We start from the raw sequence: 16,167 nt of genomic DNA on the forward strand, positions 1-16,167 counted from the left end.
TTTTACCTCAGCCTGAGGCTTATTTTACATCTGCACAAAAATATAACTTTTTTGTTATAAAAAACAACAACAATCAAGCCCAAACCAGGTGAGAAAAAGTAACGTAATGCATTACTTTTCTTAAAAAGTAACTAAGTAACTCAATTAGTTACTTTTTAAGGGAGTAACGCAATATTGTAATGCATTACTTTTCAAAGAAACTTTCCCCAACACTGGTTATGAGTAGATTTGCCATTGATTTAGCGGTATAACGTTTTGACCAGTAGGTGGCGCTGTCAACAATTACACCTGCTGGGGTCACATACAGGGCCAGGGGTAAATTACATTATATAAATAAAATAAATAAATGCATTTTAACAACCAGGCAAAAGATCACAAAGCATACAATCAACTGTACAGAAAGAGGAAATATTATAAAATGTGCACAAACTTTTAACATTTTTAACATCTTTAACATTGCTGGAGGTAGATATTGCATCCAAATAATACTTTAAATCTTTACCAGATATAATAAACAAGGGCTTTACAGACAAAAATGTGCATTTATGTAGTGTATGTGTAAGAAATATAGCTAAAGGGCTAAAATAAAAGATTTGCTTTTCACTAGCAGCTTTCCATGATTGAATTGTTTTGTCTACTGACCTACTGACTCTCTCTCTCTCTCTCTCTCTCTCTCTCTCTCTCTCTCTCTCTCTCTCTCTCTCTCTCTCTCTCTCTCGCTCGTCTAACTGGTTTTCCAGGTTTCTGTCTATTTACCTCACAGCTCAATCATGTTTGGGAGTGACTAACTTCAAGCTGCGCCTGGAAATACTCATCCGTGTTGTCAGCAGCAAATATTTTCACCACATTTTCTTACACACAAACCTTCGCAGTGAAGAGGTCGACATAGCTGACGTGTTTCTGTGAATTACTGAATTCACCCATCATCACTGACGTCAAGATATTCCCTAATACAAAAGAACAGACCCATTGTATGTGTGTTATTGCATCAAATCCTATGTCCAAATCTGAGGGCATGATGAACTTTGACATATTTAAGCAACACTCTGCTGATTAGACCAATAGTCAGGCCGTCAGTGCAGAGGGCCAAATAAAGTTCAAGTGTGTGTTTGTAATTAGGAGCAATTGTTATCTTGATTGTTTATTTTGTTGGCCTGGACTGCAACGTGTGTATAAGTAACCTTACATCCACTTGGATTTATTGTTGTGGGTTATTTCCTCTTCTGTTATGTTATTTTATAAATATATATACGCCGATCAGGCATAACATTATGTCCTAATATTGTGTTGGTCCCCCTTTTGCTTACCCGTCAAGGCATGGACTCCGCTAGACCCCTAAAGGTGTGCTGTGGTATCTGGCACCAAGATGTTAGCAGCAGATCCTTTAAGTCATGTAAGTTGTGAGGTTGCAAGGTTTCCCAGCAGAACATTGCCCAAAGCATTACACTGCCTCCGCCGGCTCGCCTTCTTCCCATAGTGCATCCTGGGGCCATGTGTTCCCCAGGTAAGCCACACACACACACCCGGCCATCCACGTGATGTAAAAGAACACGTGATTCCTCAGACCAGGCCACCTTCTTCCATTGCTCCGTGGTCCAGTTCTGATGCTCACGTACCACTGTTGGTGCTTTCGGCGGGGTCAGGGGTCAGCATGGGCACCCTGACTGGTCAGCGGCTCTGCCGCCCCATACGCAACAAACTGAGCTGCTCTGTGTATTCTGACAGCTTTCTATCAGAACCAGCATTAACTTCTGGAGCAGTTTGAGCTCCAGTAGCTCGTCTGTTTGATCGGACCACACGGGCCAGCCTTCGCTCCCCACGTGCATCAATGAGCCTTGGCCGCCCATGACCCTGTGGCCGGTTCTCCACTTTTCCTTCATTGGAGCACTGCAGACCGGGAACAGCCCACAAGAGGTGCAGTTTGTCTAGCCATCACAATTTGGCTCTTGTCAAACTTATACATACAAATTAGTGTTATTCACTTCACCTCATCATAATGTTATGCCTGATGTGTATGTATTTATATATACTCCACTCTACGTCATAACTCCGCCCACACTGCGTTTCTCTCTGAAACTGTCAATAGTGCATTAATTGCGATTTGCATGGGTGCAACTGTCTAACATCCAACAAATGTGATTAAACTAAGCGTTTAAATGCTGAAAGCGGACTCTTTTACATTATACGCAGACTAAATACGACCTGTATCCTACTATAGCGAAGGCGTTCATGCTGACGTTGCCTGGTAACGTTCCCGGAGCGTCTAGTCGCATTATTTATGTCACATTCTTAAGCCACGCCCACCAACTCTCTGATTCGCTAACTGACCAGCGCCCGCGTCCATTAGCCAATCAACTCTGGCTTCTCATTGAACGTCATAAATATTCATAAGGCGAGCCTTCGCCCTAGTAGGATTTGTAATGCGCCGCGTCTCACTGTCATGCGCAACGGTGACACTGCCATGTTGGATCGAAAGCTCGGTGCACAGGAGTTCAGATGAAAGTTTAGAGGCTCAAGACGACGTTGGATAACCAAACGAGTATCGGTTTTTATTCGTGAGACGCAAGAGCTCTCTCAACACATTCCCCGGCCGAGACACACAGGGCTGGATATGAACGGCTTCCGGACACGAGCTGCGGTGATCAGAGATCAATGAACGCATATTTTCGGTTTAACACTTCCTGATCACAAGTTCACACCGTCGGATTGTCAAAATGAGTGGTCCGCCTTCAACCAGGAGGCCTGTGAGTAATAGCGGCTCCATTCTTCTCACCCCGCAAGAAAACGAATCGCTCTTCAACCATCTGGGCAGGAAATGCACCGTAAGTTCTCAAGCATTTGCTTGCTTTCTTTGCCAGGTGACGTTCGGCAAGATGCATTGTAGTATCATCAAATGTTTGTGGAAGTTCAGCTGAGCTCACGGCCTTGTGCTGTTCAGATTGACCACTTTAGATAATGGGTTTACACTTTTAATGCAAATATCACGAGCCACGTCCTAAAATACCAGGACAAATAAAGTATAAACCCATAGATCTGTCTGTAAAGTTCCTTAGTTGGCACCTGTAGTCCCAATCAGATGAACTTGAGTAGTTTTGATACAGTTCATGTCATCTTGGCAAGGCAAGTTTATTTGTAAAGCACATATCATACCCAATGGCAATTCAAAGTGCTTTACATAGAAGTTAATTAAAATAGTGTACGAATTAAAAACAATTATTAAAACAGTTGTAAAGATGATTAAAACATATATGAAATGGTAAGATACACAATAGTGATCTGAAATAAAAATAATATTTACAGTCTACATACATGTACCATCTTAATTACAGCATCTCTCCTTCATTTCTTTTTCTAACACGTTCGTAACATCCATTTCAATCACTTTGCCCTGATTTTTACTTAATTGGCGAGTTCCTTTATGTTCGGTCTCGTGTGTTTATGTATATAACACCTCTAATACACTGTATAACGACAGCTGTTTTCATATTTTTTGACATCTGTCCTATATAACTCTGGTTTCTTTTAAAGTGCCTTATTTTTGCATCACAAGTTCGTGTTATTTAATGGCATGTAACCACCAGGTGAAGTTAATATAGGTCATCATGTCATATCGGCACATTCCCTTATGTTTATGACCGATAAAAGCCTGAAAAGTCCTGACAGTAGCTCATTAAACTCTTCCTCCTCGCGGATTTCACAATATTACACCTATATGAGAGACTCTGCATTTCCAACCGTGCTATTTTGTGCAGTGATCATTAACCCGGCTGTCATATGAGGAAGCGGTCATTGGTGTGACCGGTAGAACTGTCAACAAACATATTCAAGATTGGGCTAAATAATGCTACTTTAATTGAATGTATGCATTTATGCACATTTTTAAAGTCTAATTTTACCTGTATCGATTTGACATTTTTACTGATACCAATAATTCTTAGAAAGCCGATAACCGATAATTCTTAGAAAGCCATAACCGATAATTCTTAGAAAGTCATAACCGATAATTCTTAGAAAGCCATAACCGATAATTCTTAGAAAGTCATAACCGATAATTCTTAGAAAGCCATAACCGATAATTCTTAGAAAGCCATAACCGATAATTCTTAGAAAGTCATAACCGATAATTCTTAGAAAGCCATAACCGATAATTCTTAGAAAGTCATAACCGATAATTCTTAGAAAGCCATAACCGATAATTCTTAGAAAGTCATAACCGATAATTCTTAGAAAGCCATAACCGATAATTCTTAGAAAGTCATAACCGATAATTCTTAGAAAGCCATAACCGATAATTCTTAGAAAGCCATAACCGATAATTCTTAGAAAGTCAATAACCGATATATTGGCCTATAAATCGAAATCTTTTGAGAGCCTAATTACAAAAACAAAAATCTCACCATTAAAAGCCATGCACACATGGTTAATAAAAATGTTCTTATTGGACTGATAACAATAACATTAAAAATGAGCATATATCGGCCGATACCGATATAGTGGCCGATATATCCTTTATTTTTTACATTTTGGAAGTAACGCTAGGCAAACGATTGCACAATAAATAAGGCCAATTAATCAACTGTATGGATTTATGTGCTTATACTCACTTATAAACATAAATTGCACTTTATACACTAAAAAAAAAGACAAATTTTGAACATTTGCAGTACAATCGACTTAAATTATGTTAAACTGACTTTATAAAATGAGTTACATCTTGTATAACTAATAAAAAAAAGTTTAACATTTCTGAACTTATTTTGATGAGTTAAAACAATGTGAAAACATGTTGTCATAACTTATTGAACATATAATTTTTTACAGTGTGGTAGGGCTGCACAATTAATCTAATTTGTAATCGTTTTACAGTTACAGATGCCTCAACTATGTAATCGTTCAGATATATCGCAATTACAAAAAAAGTCCAAATACATTATTATGTGTGCTTAATGTTTTTTTCTTTTCTACAGCTTATCTCCTGTTTTTTCCTCTATTGCTGTAGTTTTAGTATAACATGCATATTTTACTTTTTTTATTTAAAGAAACCAAACCATTGTATATTTGACTTTTAAGGCATAAATGCAATGGAAAAATCAAGAAAAGTTTTTCAGGAAGAGTTGTTTATTCTGATATAATAACATGGCATGCAGTCGCTTCAAACAATGTGATAATTGTAATTTACAAAGCGCAATTACAATTTCAGGGGAAAAATCGACAATTATGATTTTTCTCATAATCGTGCAGCCCTACCTTATATCATTAAAATGCATTGATCTCAAGTTTTGACGTGTTTTGTCAAATCCTCCTCACACATGCCCAAAGCAGTTTTGGGTTTTATTGTGTAATGTTTTGTCCAGGTGTAGCTCTGGCTTTCTTTCTGTTTCCTCATTCCACGGCGTTACCTGCTCTGTTCCTACAAGATTAATCTCCTGATGACGAAAACCACACTTCCCGTTTCAGAGCTAATGGAAACGGGAACCAGAACTTGCCACTCAAAATCCACAGGTCCTTGAATGTTTGACATTCCTGGCGGCGTTGGACGGTGACGGCTCTGTGCTTATCGTGTGCACTTTGCGGTATCTGTCAATGCATCCCAGAGGTTTAGTCGGGCTTATTTATGAATTTGTTTAATATTCAAGCGGCGTGTCGTGGCATGATTGAAGTGGGTGTGATGTCCACAACTCTCCTCTGAGGATTCAGTCGAATTGCTCTGAATCACATGAGTTGAGAGTTCAAACTCATCCTGTGCTCACACACACACACGTTTGTTTTTGGGAAATGTGGGGACATTCCATAGGCATAATGGTTTTTGTACTGTACAAACTGTACTGTCCCTGCCCCTAAACCTACCCATCACACACACACACACACGTTTGTTTTTGTGAAATGTGGGGACATTCCATAGGCATATTGGTTTTTATACTGTACAAACTGTATTTTCTATCCCCCTACACTGCCCCAGCCCCTAAACTTGCCCATCTCTCTCTCACACACTGCCCCAGCCCCTAAACTTGCCCATCTCTCTCACACACACTGCCCCAGCCCCTAAACTTGCCCATCTCTCTCACACACACTGCCCCAGCCCCTAAACTTGCCCATCTCTCTCACACACACTGCCCCAGCCCCTAAACTTGCCCATCTCTCTCTCACACACTGCCCCAGCCCCTAAACTTGCCCATCTCTCTCTCACACACTGCCCCAGCCCCTAAACTTGCCCATCTCTCTCTCACACACTGCCCCAGCCCCTAAACTTGCCCATCTCTCTCACACACACTGCCCCAGCCCCTAAACTTGCCCATCTCTCTCTCACACACTGCCCCAGCCCCTAAACTTGCCCATCTCTCTCACACACACTGCCCCAGCCCCTAAACTTGCCCATCTCTCTCTCACACACTGCCCCAGCCCCTAAACTTGCCCATCTCTCTCTCACACACTGCCCCAGCCCCTAAACTTGCCCATCTCTCTCTCACACACTGCCCCAGCCCCTAAACTTGCCCATCTCTCTCTCACACACTGCCCCAGCCCCTAAACTTGCCCATCTCTCTCTCACACACTGCCCCAGCCCCTAAACTTGCCCATCTCTCTCACACACACTGCCCCAGCCCCTAAACTTGCCCATCTCTCTCTCACACACTGCCCCAGCCCCTAAACTTGCCCATCTCTCTCACACACACTGCCCCAGCCCCTAAACTTGCCCATCTCTCTCACACACACTGCCCCAGCCCCTAAACTTGCCCATCTCTCTCACACACACTGCCCCAGCCCCTAAACTTGCCCATCTCTCTCTCACACACTGCCCCAGCCCCTAAACTTGCCCATCTCTCTCTCACACACTGCCCCAGCCCCTAAACTTGCCCATCTCTCTCTCACACACTGCCCCAGCCCCTAAACTTGCCCATCTCTCTCTCACACACTGCCCCAGCCCCTAAACTTGCCCATCTCTCTCACACACACACACACACACACACACACTCACACTGCCTCTAAACCTACCCATCACAGGAAACATTCTGCATTTTTACTTTCTCAAAAACTTATTTTCTAAAAAAACTCCTCCTGTGTGATTTATAAGCCTTTTGAATAGTGGGGCCATGGGTAATGTCCTCATATTTCACCCTCTCCTGTAATACCTGTGTCATACCCATGGCATTATACACATTTGTGTCCTGATATTTCACAAAAACATGCCCACACACACACCGACAGCATTAGTTGTAGTGTGGGACCGCTCAGTCAGCCCATCGGGAGGATGTGGCGCGCTCAGCCTTGCTGTTTTTCCGCAGTTTCTGTCCGTGTTTGCTTCTCCTGCATATGAATGAATGCGGGGGGGTTGGAGAACCAGTCCTCTCAGGTACTTCCTGCTGGCCAAGTTTCTGAGGACTGCAAAAAATCTAAATTTTTCAGCCTTATCTCTGTTTGACTGTGTGTGTGTGTGTAATGCATAGAATTTGATAATAGCAAGGTCGGAGACATTGTTAATGACGGAGCCTTCGCCTTTGGCCTTTGGTCCTAGTCTTCAGTGTCATCATCGCTGTGGTTTTTTTACATGGCCAGTGCTGATGAATAAAGAGTGTGGTGGATGATATAATAATAATAATAATAATAATAGTTCACTTATTACAAAGGAATATTAGCTTATTTGTTTTTTCACTGTACCAAAAGTCAAGTTTGTTGAACAGAATAACCGCATTCAGATATTCCGGTTACATTGACAGACACTACAAACTGTGTTTTTATGGACAAATAGCATAGTACTACCCTGTTTGGGAGCATGTACGATAGCTGGATAGATGGATAGATTGATAGATGGATGGATGGGTGGCGTGAGTGCTGGGCAACCAATCACATTAATCAATATATAATCAATTAATTTATATACAAGGTAAATTATATAAATGTATATGCAGTATATATGCATGCACATTTTTCTTAAATGTATACATGCATAAATGTCTATTTAAATGTACATAATAATAATAATAATAATAAAGATGAGAGTTAAGCTTTAATATAAATATAATGTAGTAATTTTAGTAATTAGAATTTGATTTTATTGGTTAATTTTTTTTATGAATATAATTTTATATAGAGCGATTGATGGATAATCAGGCAATCAATCAATACATTTATTTATAACGCTGAATAAAAACATCAGTGGTTGATCATGGCGCTGATCAATAACTTTTTAAAGAAAACTAAAAAAGACATGAAACGACAATAACACACAAACACACAATTTATGTTTCAACAAACCGCATGATGTGACTCAGACTACCGTTTAAAAGTGTGGGTTCAATAAGATTGACCAAAAAAAAAGTGATAAAAATGCAGTAATATTGTGAAATATTTTTTCAATCTAAAATGGCTGTTTTTTTTATGTGAATATATAGTAACGTGTAATTGGTACGCTGTGATCAGAGTTGAGTTTACCTAGCCTGACGTGGTCATAGTCAATTCTAGTCAGAATATGAGTCTGATGCTCCATTGGGCTGTGATTATGGGGCGTGTTTCAACCCAAACAGGAAAGACCTCAATTAGATAAACCTACAACCAATCAGAGCAACGGAGAGACGTCAACAGAGCTCAACTGCACTGTGTTGCCAAGTCTGCGTTGTTTTCTGCATGTTGTTTTCTATGTCCGCGGGTTGAAGTGACTGTTATGTGATATATAGACCCAGGAATGCGAAATTTTAGCAGCAACCTTGCTAAAATAACACACATTTTACCCCCCAAACAGCATTTTTTTCCCGGAGACCTTCCTTTGGGCTAGTTGGCGGGTTTTGTTGTAAAAACTTGGCAACCCTGTCTGCACACGCGCTGGAATAAATGAGATTTGCCGGTGTTGAAAAAAGGAGAATTTAAGGATACAGTTACTTAGCAACAAGATCATTTCAGCAAGAAATAGTGAAGGTGATGCAGATACAAACAAGCTCTCCATTTAGGATTTGAACAAATATAACCCAAGCGCTTTTGATGACGTGATGATTACGGTACTGTTGATCATCTGTCCATCATCGTCTAAAGCCCGCCCTGATGATCTCATTGGTCCGATCAGTTTCTGTTCGGAGATAACCACTCCTCTATGGAGCGAGGCCAGACCGAACCGCCCGAGCTCAAATGTTGTGGGCGGGGCTAAGTTCGGCTGGCATCCAGGCTAGAATTTATCATCATTACTCCTCCGGTCTTCAGTGTCACTTGATCCTTCACTAATCATTCTAATATGAGGATTTGCTCAAGAAATTATTAGAACTGCATTTATTTTGTGACAGAACTATTTACAGTCACTTTGTTCCAGAGGGCACTTCCACTATCCGCAGCTAATGATGAGCGACGACTGTCTGATGTTAGTTCGGATGGATGCCTCCGAGTTTGAGTAATAGCTCCAGTGATCTGATAATGGGCGGCGGCTTCACTCAGCCAATAAGAGCGCAGGAGGAGACCCTCTCTTTGCACCTACTGTGTCCCTGTAAACCTTCCTCTTGTGTTTTAATGGAAGCTTTGACTGTGTCTGTAACAAGGCATGGCAAGGCAAGTTTATTTGTAAAGCATATTTCATACCCAATGGCAATTCAAAGTGCTTTACTTTAAAATAGTGGTAACATATAGCCTGAATGCCAGCCGAACTTAGCCCCGCCCACAACATTTTTAGGTTGGGCGGTTCGGTCTGGCCTCGCTCCATAGAGGAGTGGTTATCTCAGAACAGAAACTGACCAATGAAATCCTCAAGGCGGGCTTTAGACGATGACGGACAGATGATCAACAGTACCGTAATCATCACGTCATCAAAGGGGCTTGGGTTATATTTGTCTTGGGTTATGCTAAAATTTGCACTCATAGGTCTATATATCACATAATAGTCACTTCAAACCGCGGACACAACCAGCAGAAAAAACGCAGACTTGGCAACACAGTGCAGTTGAGCTCTGTTGACATTTGACAACTAACGTTAGGCGTCGCTCCGCTGCTCTGATTGGTTGTAGCTCTATCCAATCGATGTCTTTCCTGGTTGGGTTAAAACACACCCCATAATCACAGCCCAATGGAGCATCAGACTCATATTCTGACTGGAGCTGAGTATGACCACGTCAGGCTAGTTAACATATGCATGAGACAAAAAAAGAGTACCATCTGTACAAATTAAATAATAAAGGATAGTTAAAACAGTTGTAACGATCATTTAGAATAAAATAAATAAAAAGGTCAGATCCACAATAGTGGTCTGATATAAAAATAAAACATCCTTCAGTTTACAGTCTACATACATGAACGTACATCTTAATTAGATCACCTCTCATTCATTTATTTCTCAAACATGTTCATAACATCCATTTCAATCACTATTCCCTGATTTTCACTCAGGAACCTTCTTGTTAAACCCATTTTCACTCATCATACCCTCCACAGATTTAACAGTTCGGCGGGTTGTTAGGATGTGTGGCGTGGCTGCAGGATCCTGGCAGGGCCGTCCCGCGCTTATGTAAATCTTTTGGCCCGTTCTGAGAATGGATGCTGATCATTAATTCCCTAAAGTAGCTGTTTGGCCAGGACGTCCTGCAGCTATTCTCTTAAAAGTGCTCTGAAGTGTTGCTGTCACACACACCGTTTTTAGGAGTAGCTTGTGGAGAAATATCCACTGGTTCTTTTGTTCTGATTTCTCGCATCTGGTTCATCTCACACAATTGATTTGTAAACTCGGGTTTCAGCTCGGGTGTATCCATGTTTTGTTTTTTTCTCAAAGGCGTCTCTTCTTGGAAAGCAGGATTTCACTTTTCAAGGTTTCCTCCCATTTCCGTCAAGACACTGTTTAAGGGTGTGCGTTCACACTTGTAGTTTGGTTCGTTTGGTCCAAAAAAACAAAACATATAGTCCTGGTCCGCTTAGCGTTCACACTGGCATTTTTAACAGCGCACCTAAAGTTACTGAACCAAAGGCACAGGGAGACGCTCACAACCTGATTGGTCGGCTTATATGACGTAGGAGCTGCTTACCGAGAAAAGAGACGGCCGTTCTGTCGTCTGTACTGGATGATAATGGGCAACACAGGTCCTTCGATGAGAAGAACCAGGAATGCTTTTTGTGCGTTTTTTTTTCTAGCATTTTCGAAACATGCTCGTTGGACCAAATATTGATGAGGCACTTCCTCGTTGCTCTACGTTTGCCCTCTAACGTTAACGTTACTCATTTTGGATACACCGATCTTACCCCATCGTCAAATCAGCTGACTATGCGTGGCATCTTGTGACATTACGTCCTGTTTTTGGTCCGTTTACGTGTCTTTGGTCCGTGTTGCGTTCATATATCAATCGAACCGCACCAGAGTTCGTTTGGAAGCGGACCGAGACCCATCTTTTTAGCGCTCTCGGTCCGCTTGTTTGGTGCGCACCAGGGTTTGGATGGCAGCGTTCACACGTGTTCAAATGAACCGCACTAAACGAGCAATCGCACCAGGGTTCGTTTTAATCCAACCAAACATGACAAGTGTGAACGCACCCCAAAACAAATTGCAAAAAAAACCAGATAATTCAGAAAATGTAATGTCACAGACATCACAAGCAGGAGCTCATTAACATATCCCCGCCCACATTTTACATGGTAAACAAATGATCTTTGTTTACATAATATACAAAAACAAACATTTGTTCAAAATTAAGTATTGGACCTTAAGTGATGTTATTTATTATATTATATTAGTCACCAATCAAACTGATATGATATTATACTTTAAGGTAAAATATCTAAAAAACAAATGATGTAACTTGTAAGAATTTGGATTATATTTTATTATATTATGTAACTTAATTTCAGTTACTTCTGATGTAATTGGATTAAATACTGTGTATAGACTGTAAAACAATTATATATAATAAAATAGTGGAATTAACAGCAAAAATTCTAGTCTGCATGTTTAAACTCTAAAATGTTTTTATGTATCTCTCTCATATTTGTAATACTTTGGTCAGTTAATAAGAATTAATTAGTTTTATATTATGTATTTGTAATGAATCCGAGCCATTCCAATGTCTATCCTTGAGGTTGATATAGGATTTATAAAGTAATTAAATACTTTTTGGAGTCATTTGTACCGTAATCTAATTACACTATTGAAGATGTAATTAGTAACTAGAAATTAATTAGTTTTTCTAAGAGTAACTTACCCAACACTGCTCGTAATCTTGAATCAGAATAATTTCTCTTCCTCTTGCAGCAACATCCTTTCTTCTCTGATAAAGTGGGCGGAGCAACCTGTCACTCACATGAGATCGACCAATAGCAAACCACAACCGTCCAATCAATTGCCCACAGACGAAATCAAGCCCCGCCCTACATTTGTTCTTGTTTGTGAAGCAAACGTCACAATACTGGAAAAAAAGACTAGCATAACTTCAGTTTCATGCAGACTTTAATGATCTCAATTTGTGTAATATAAAAATTTATCTACAATAAAATATAAAATGCTGTATGATAATGAGCTGTGCTCTCCGGCTGCAGTCGTAATGAGCCGTGTTCCTCATTCTCATCACGATTAGTCTGAGAGAGTGTCTTTATTCTCTGGCTTCGTGAGGAGACTGTCAAAGGCGTTGTACCGTGAGCGCTGCAGTCTTGGCATCAATCACATCGTCATGAGGCGTCGAGCGCTTGAATGACACTGCGGTATAATCATGTGCTTTACAGATCAACCAGAGTATGACCTGAGCGGTTGAACTACACAAACTGGGGAAGTTTGATGGCATTAAAGTCCCCCTGAAATCATCATTTTTTAAGTTTTTTTGGCTTTTAGAATAAATGTTAGCCTTAATGAGCTAGTGTGCTCCAAAACAATGACAAAATTCACGTATAGAAGATGCAAGCGTTCAAAACTTAGTCACTCCTTTCTGACTTCTCTGCTCTTCAGCTTTTTATCAGATTTTCTGTCCAATCAAATGCTCTCTAGAGTCCTAAGCCTCGCCCCTTCCTTATAAACAGATGCTGAAGCTGCAGCTGAAATCTGTCACTTGTTCATACATTTACTATTTTCTACATGGCTCATAGTGCACTATATAGGGGACAGTGCACTATATAGGGGATAGGGAACGATCGGATGGTGCACTATATAGGGGATAGGGAAAGATCAGACAGTGCACTATATAGGGGATGGGGAGCAGTTGGATGGTGCACTATATAGGGGATAGGGAACGATCGGACAGTGCGCTATATAGGGGATAGGGAACGATCAGACAGTGCACTATATAGGGGATGGGGAGCAGTTGGATGGTGCACTATATAGGGGATAGGGAACGATCGGACAGTGCGCTATATAAGGGATAGGGAACGATCAGACGGTGCGCTATATAGGGGATAGGGAACGATCGGACAGTGCGCTATATAGGGGATAGGGAACGATCTGACAGTGCACTATATAGGGGATAGGGAACGATCAGACAGTGCACTATATAGGGGATGGGGAGCAGTTGGATGGTGCACTATATAGGGGATAGGGAATGATCGGACAGTGCGCTATATAAGGGATAGGGAACGATCAGACGGTGCGCTATATAGGGGATAGGGAACGATCGGACAGTGCGCTATATAGGGGATAGGGAACGATCTGACAGTGCACTATATAGGGGATAGGGAACGATCAGACAGTGCACTATATAGGGGATAGGGAACAATATATGGGGGATGGGGAACGATCGGACGGTGCGCTATGTAGGGGATGGGGAACGATCGGACGGTGCGCTATATGGGGGATGGGGAACGATCAGACGGTGGGCTATATGGGGGATGGGGACCGATCGGACGGTGCGCTATATAAGGGATAGGGAACGATCAGACGGTGCACTATATAGGGGATAGGGAACGATCAGACGGTGCGCTATATAGGGGATAGGGAACGATCAGACGGTGCGCTATATAGGGGATAGGGAACGATCGGACAGTGCGCTATATAGGGGATAGGGAACGATCAGACGGTGCGCTATATAGGGGATAGGGAACGATCGGACAGTGCGCTATATAGGGGATAGGGAACGATCTGACAGTGCACTATATAGGGGATAGGGAACGATCAGACAGTGCACTATATAGGGGATAGGGAACAATATATGGGGGATGGGGAACGATCGGACGGTGCGCTATGTAGGGGATGGGGAACGATCGGACGGTGCGCTATATGGGGGATGGGGAACGATCGGACGGTGGGCTATATGGGGGATGGGGACCGATCGGACGGTGCGCTATATGGGGGATGGGGACCGATCGGACGGTGCGCTATATGGGGGATGGGGAACGATCGGACGGTGCGCTATATGGGGGATGGGGAGCGATCGGACGGTGCGCTATATGGGGGATGGGGAACGATCGGACGGTGCGCTATATGGGGGATGGGGAACGATCGGACGGTGCGCTATATGGGGGATGGGGAACGATCGGACGGTGCGCTATATGGGGGATGGGGAACGATCGGACGGTGCGCTATATGGGGGATGGGGAACGATCGGACGGTGCGCTATATGGGGGATGGGGAACGATCGGACGGTGCGCTATATAGGTCTAGTGCTTCATTGTTAAATTTCCAATAAACAAACATATAATATTATTAGTACCTGCACTTAGTAACTAAACAATGCTAAACAATATTTATTTTATTATTAAATTAACTTTGATTCATTTTCCTCCTGGTGCCACTGCTCTCAATTGTTCATCTGGAGCCCTACGATTGCAGATTTAGTTTGAGTCTTCTGTTTCCTTTCTGTGTTTGCAGAGTTTGAGTTCAGCAGTGGTGCAGGTCTACGGAGCCGACAGGAACTCGTCCTGGGTGAAGAGGTGCTGTGGCGTGGCCTGTCTGGTAAAGGACAGCCCTCAGCGATCTTACTTTATCAGGGTGTTTGATATTAAAGTAAGTCAGCAGATGCTCCAGGGGGGTTTTTATGATTCCTTATGTATCATCTTGCCCTTAGCATTAAAGGACAACTCTGGTGAGAAATGACCCTAGGGGTGATTAACAGATGGTTACCGAGTAGATCGTTCTCTGGGATGCGTTTTCATGAATATCGAATGTAAAGAGTTTTATTTCTAAAAACAGATTAGCTTATAATGCCAGTATATGGGGCATATGATAAGTCAAATTAAATCTCTAGTTAATACCACTAACAAGGCTCAAAATAGCCTCACACTAACACGGCAGCATAATGAGGGTCCCTACATGCAAACCGAAGCATTGAGATCTTTGTAAGAGTACAAACAGTTTAATAAGAAGATACTTTATAAAGACAGTACATTACGTGTTTACGGACAGGAGCCATCTTGGAAAACAGTCTCGACGAGTCGATCCACGAGTGCTGTGCTAAGTGATGAACTGTGATTTTGAGTCTCTTATGGTCCGTTGTTTCCGAAAGAAAGCACTGAATGCAGCAGAGAAAATAAATCAATACAAATAAAAATGTCCGTGTAATTAGATTTCACAAACTTGATTCCTATCGTTTGTACTCTTACAAAGTTCTCAATGCTTCGGTTTGCATGTAGGGACCCTCATTATGCTGCCGTGTTAGTGTGAGGCTATTTTGAGCCTTGTTAGTGGTATTAACTAGCGGTTTAATTTTACTTATTACACGGCTCTGTGAAATACTTGATTCTGATTGGTCAATCACGCATTCCAGCGGTATGTTATTTCCAGATAACCGCCGCTCATCCGGGTACTGCGAGTTATCTTGACCGGTTCTACTTCTGTGCTTAACGCTGGCGCCATCTTGTGGCTTAAACAGCCGTGGGCTACAATGGAAGACTTCACGGCGGGTTTCCTTTATAAAGTTTTAAATATGGATATTTTTCTTACACAAACGCATCGATTGGAATCAGAAGGCTCTATTAACCCATCGGAGTCGTGTGGAGCACGTTATTTGACGGACAGCTGCATTTTTTATGGACTTCAAACGCAACTACAACTACTGCTGGGATTAACGTTAGCCTGGACTTTTTAAACATAACTCTGATTGTATTTGTCTGAAAGAAGAATGTCATAAACACCTATAATGACCTGAGGGTGAGTAAATCATAGGCTTGGTTTCATTTTTGGGTGAACTAACCCTTTCAGCATTCATTTCAACATTTAGCAGCAATAGATAAAGGCTTAAAGCAGGTTGGAACTGTTTTTCTTCGCGGAAGCTTTGCGTAAGAGCGAATAAAATATTT

The 16,167-nt window shown here is 41.8% G+C and overlaps 1 protein-coding gene across 2 annotated transcripts in view; it reads left to right on the plus strand.

The window, feature by feature from the left end:
• The first annotated feature begins 2,428 nt into the window (after positions 1 to 2,428).
• The window catches only part of waslb (WASP like actin nucleation promoting factor b), a 35,012-nt gene continuing 21,273 nt past the window's right edge, over positions 2,429 to 16,167 (plus strand). For both annotated transcript variants that reach the window (XM_067427971.1, XM_067427972.1), the window contains exons 1-2: positions 2,429 to 2,822; positions 14,741 to 14,875. In XM_067427971.1, the coding sequence (XP_067284072.1) occupies positions 2,715 to 2,822; positions 14,741 to 14,875 (243 nt within the window). In that variant the 5' untranslated portion in view covers positions 2,429 to 2,714. The remainder of the gene's footprint in view (positions 2,823 to 14,740; positions 14,876 to 16,167) is intronic.

Source organism: Pseudorasbora parva, chromosome 20 (assembly GCF_024679245.1).
Source record: "Pseudorasbora parva isolate DD20220531a chromosome 20, ASM2467924v1, whole genome shotgun sequence".
Lineage (NCBI taxonomy): Eukaryota > Metazoa > Chordata > Actinopteri > Cypriniformes > Gobionidae > Pseudorasbora > Pseudorasbora parva.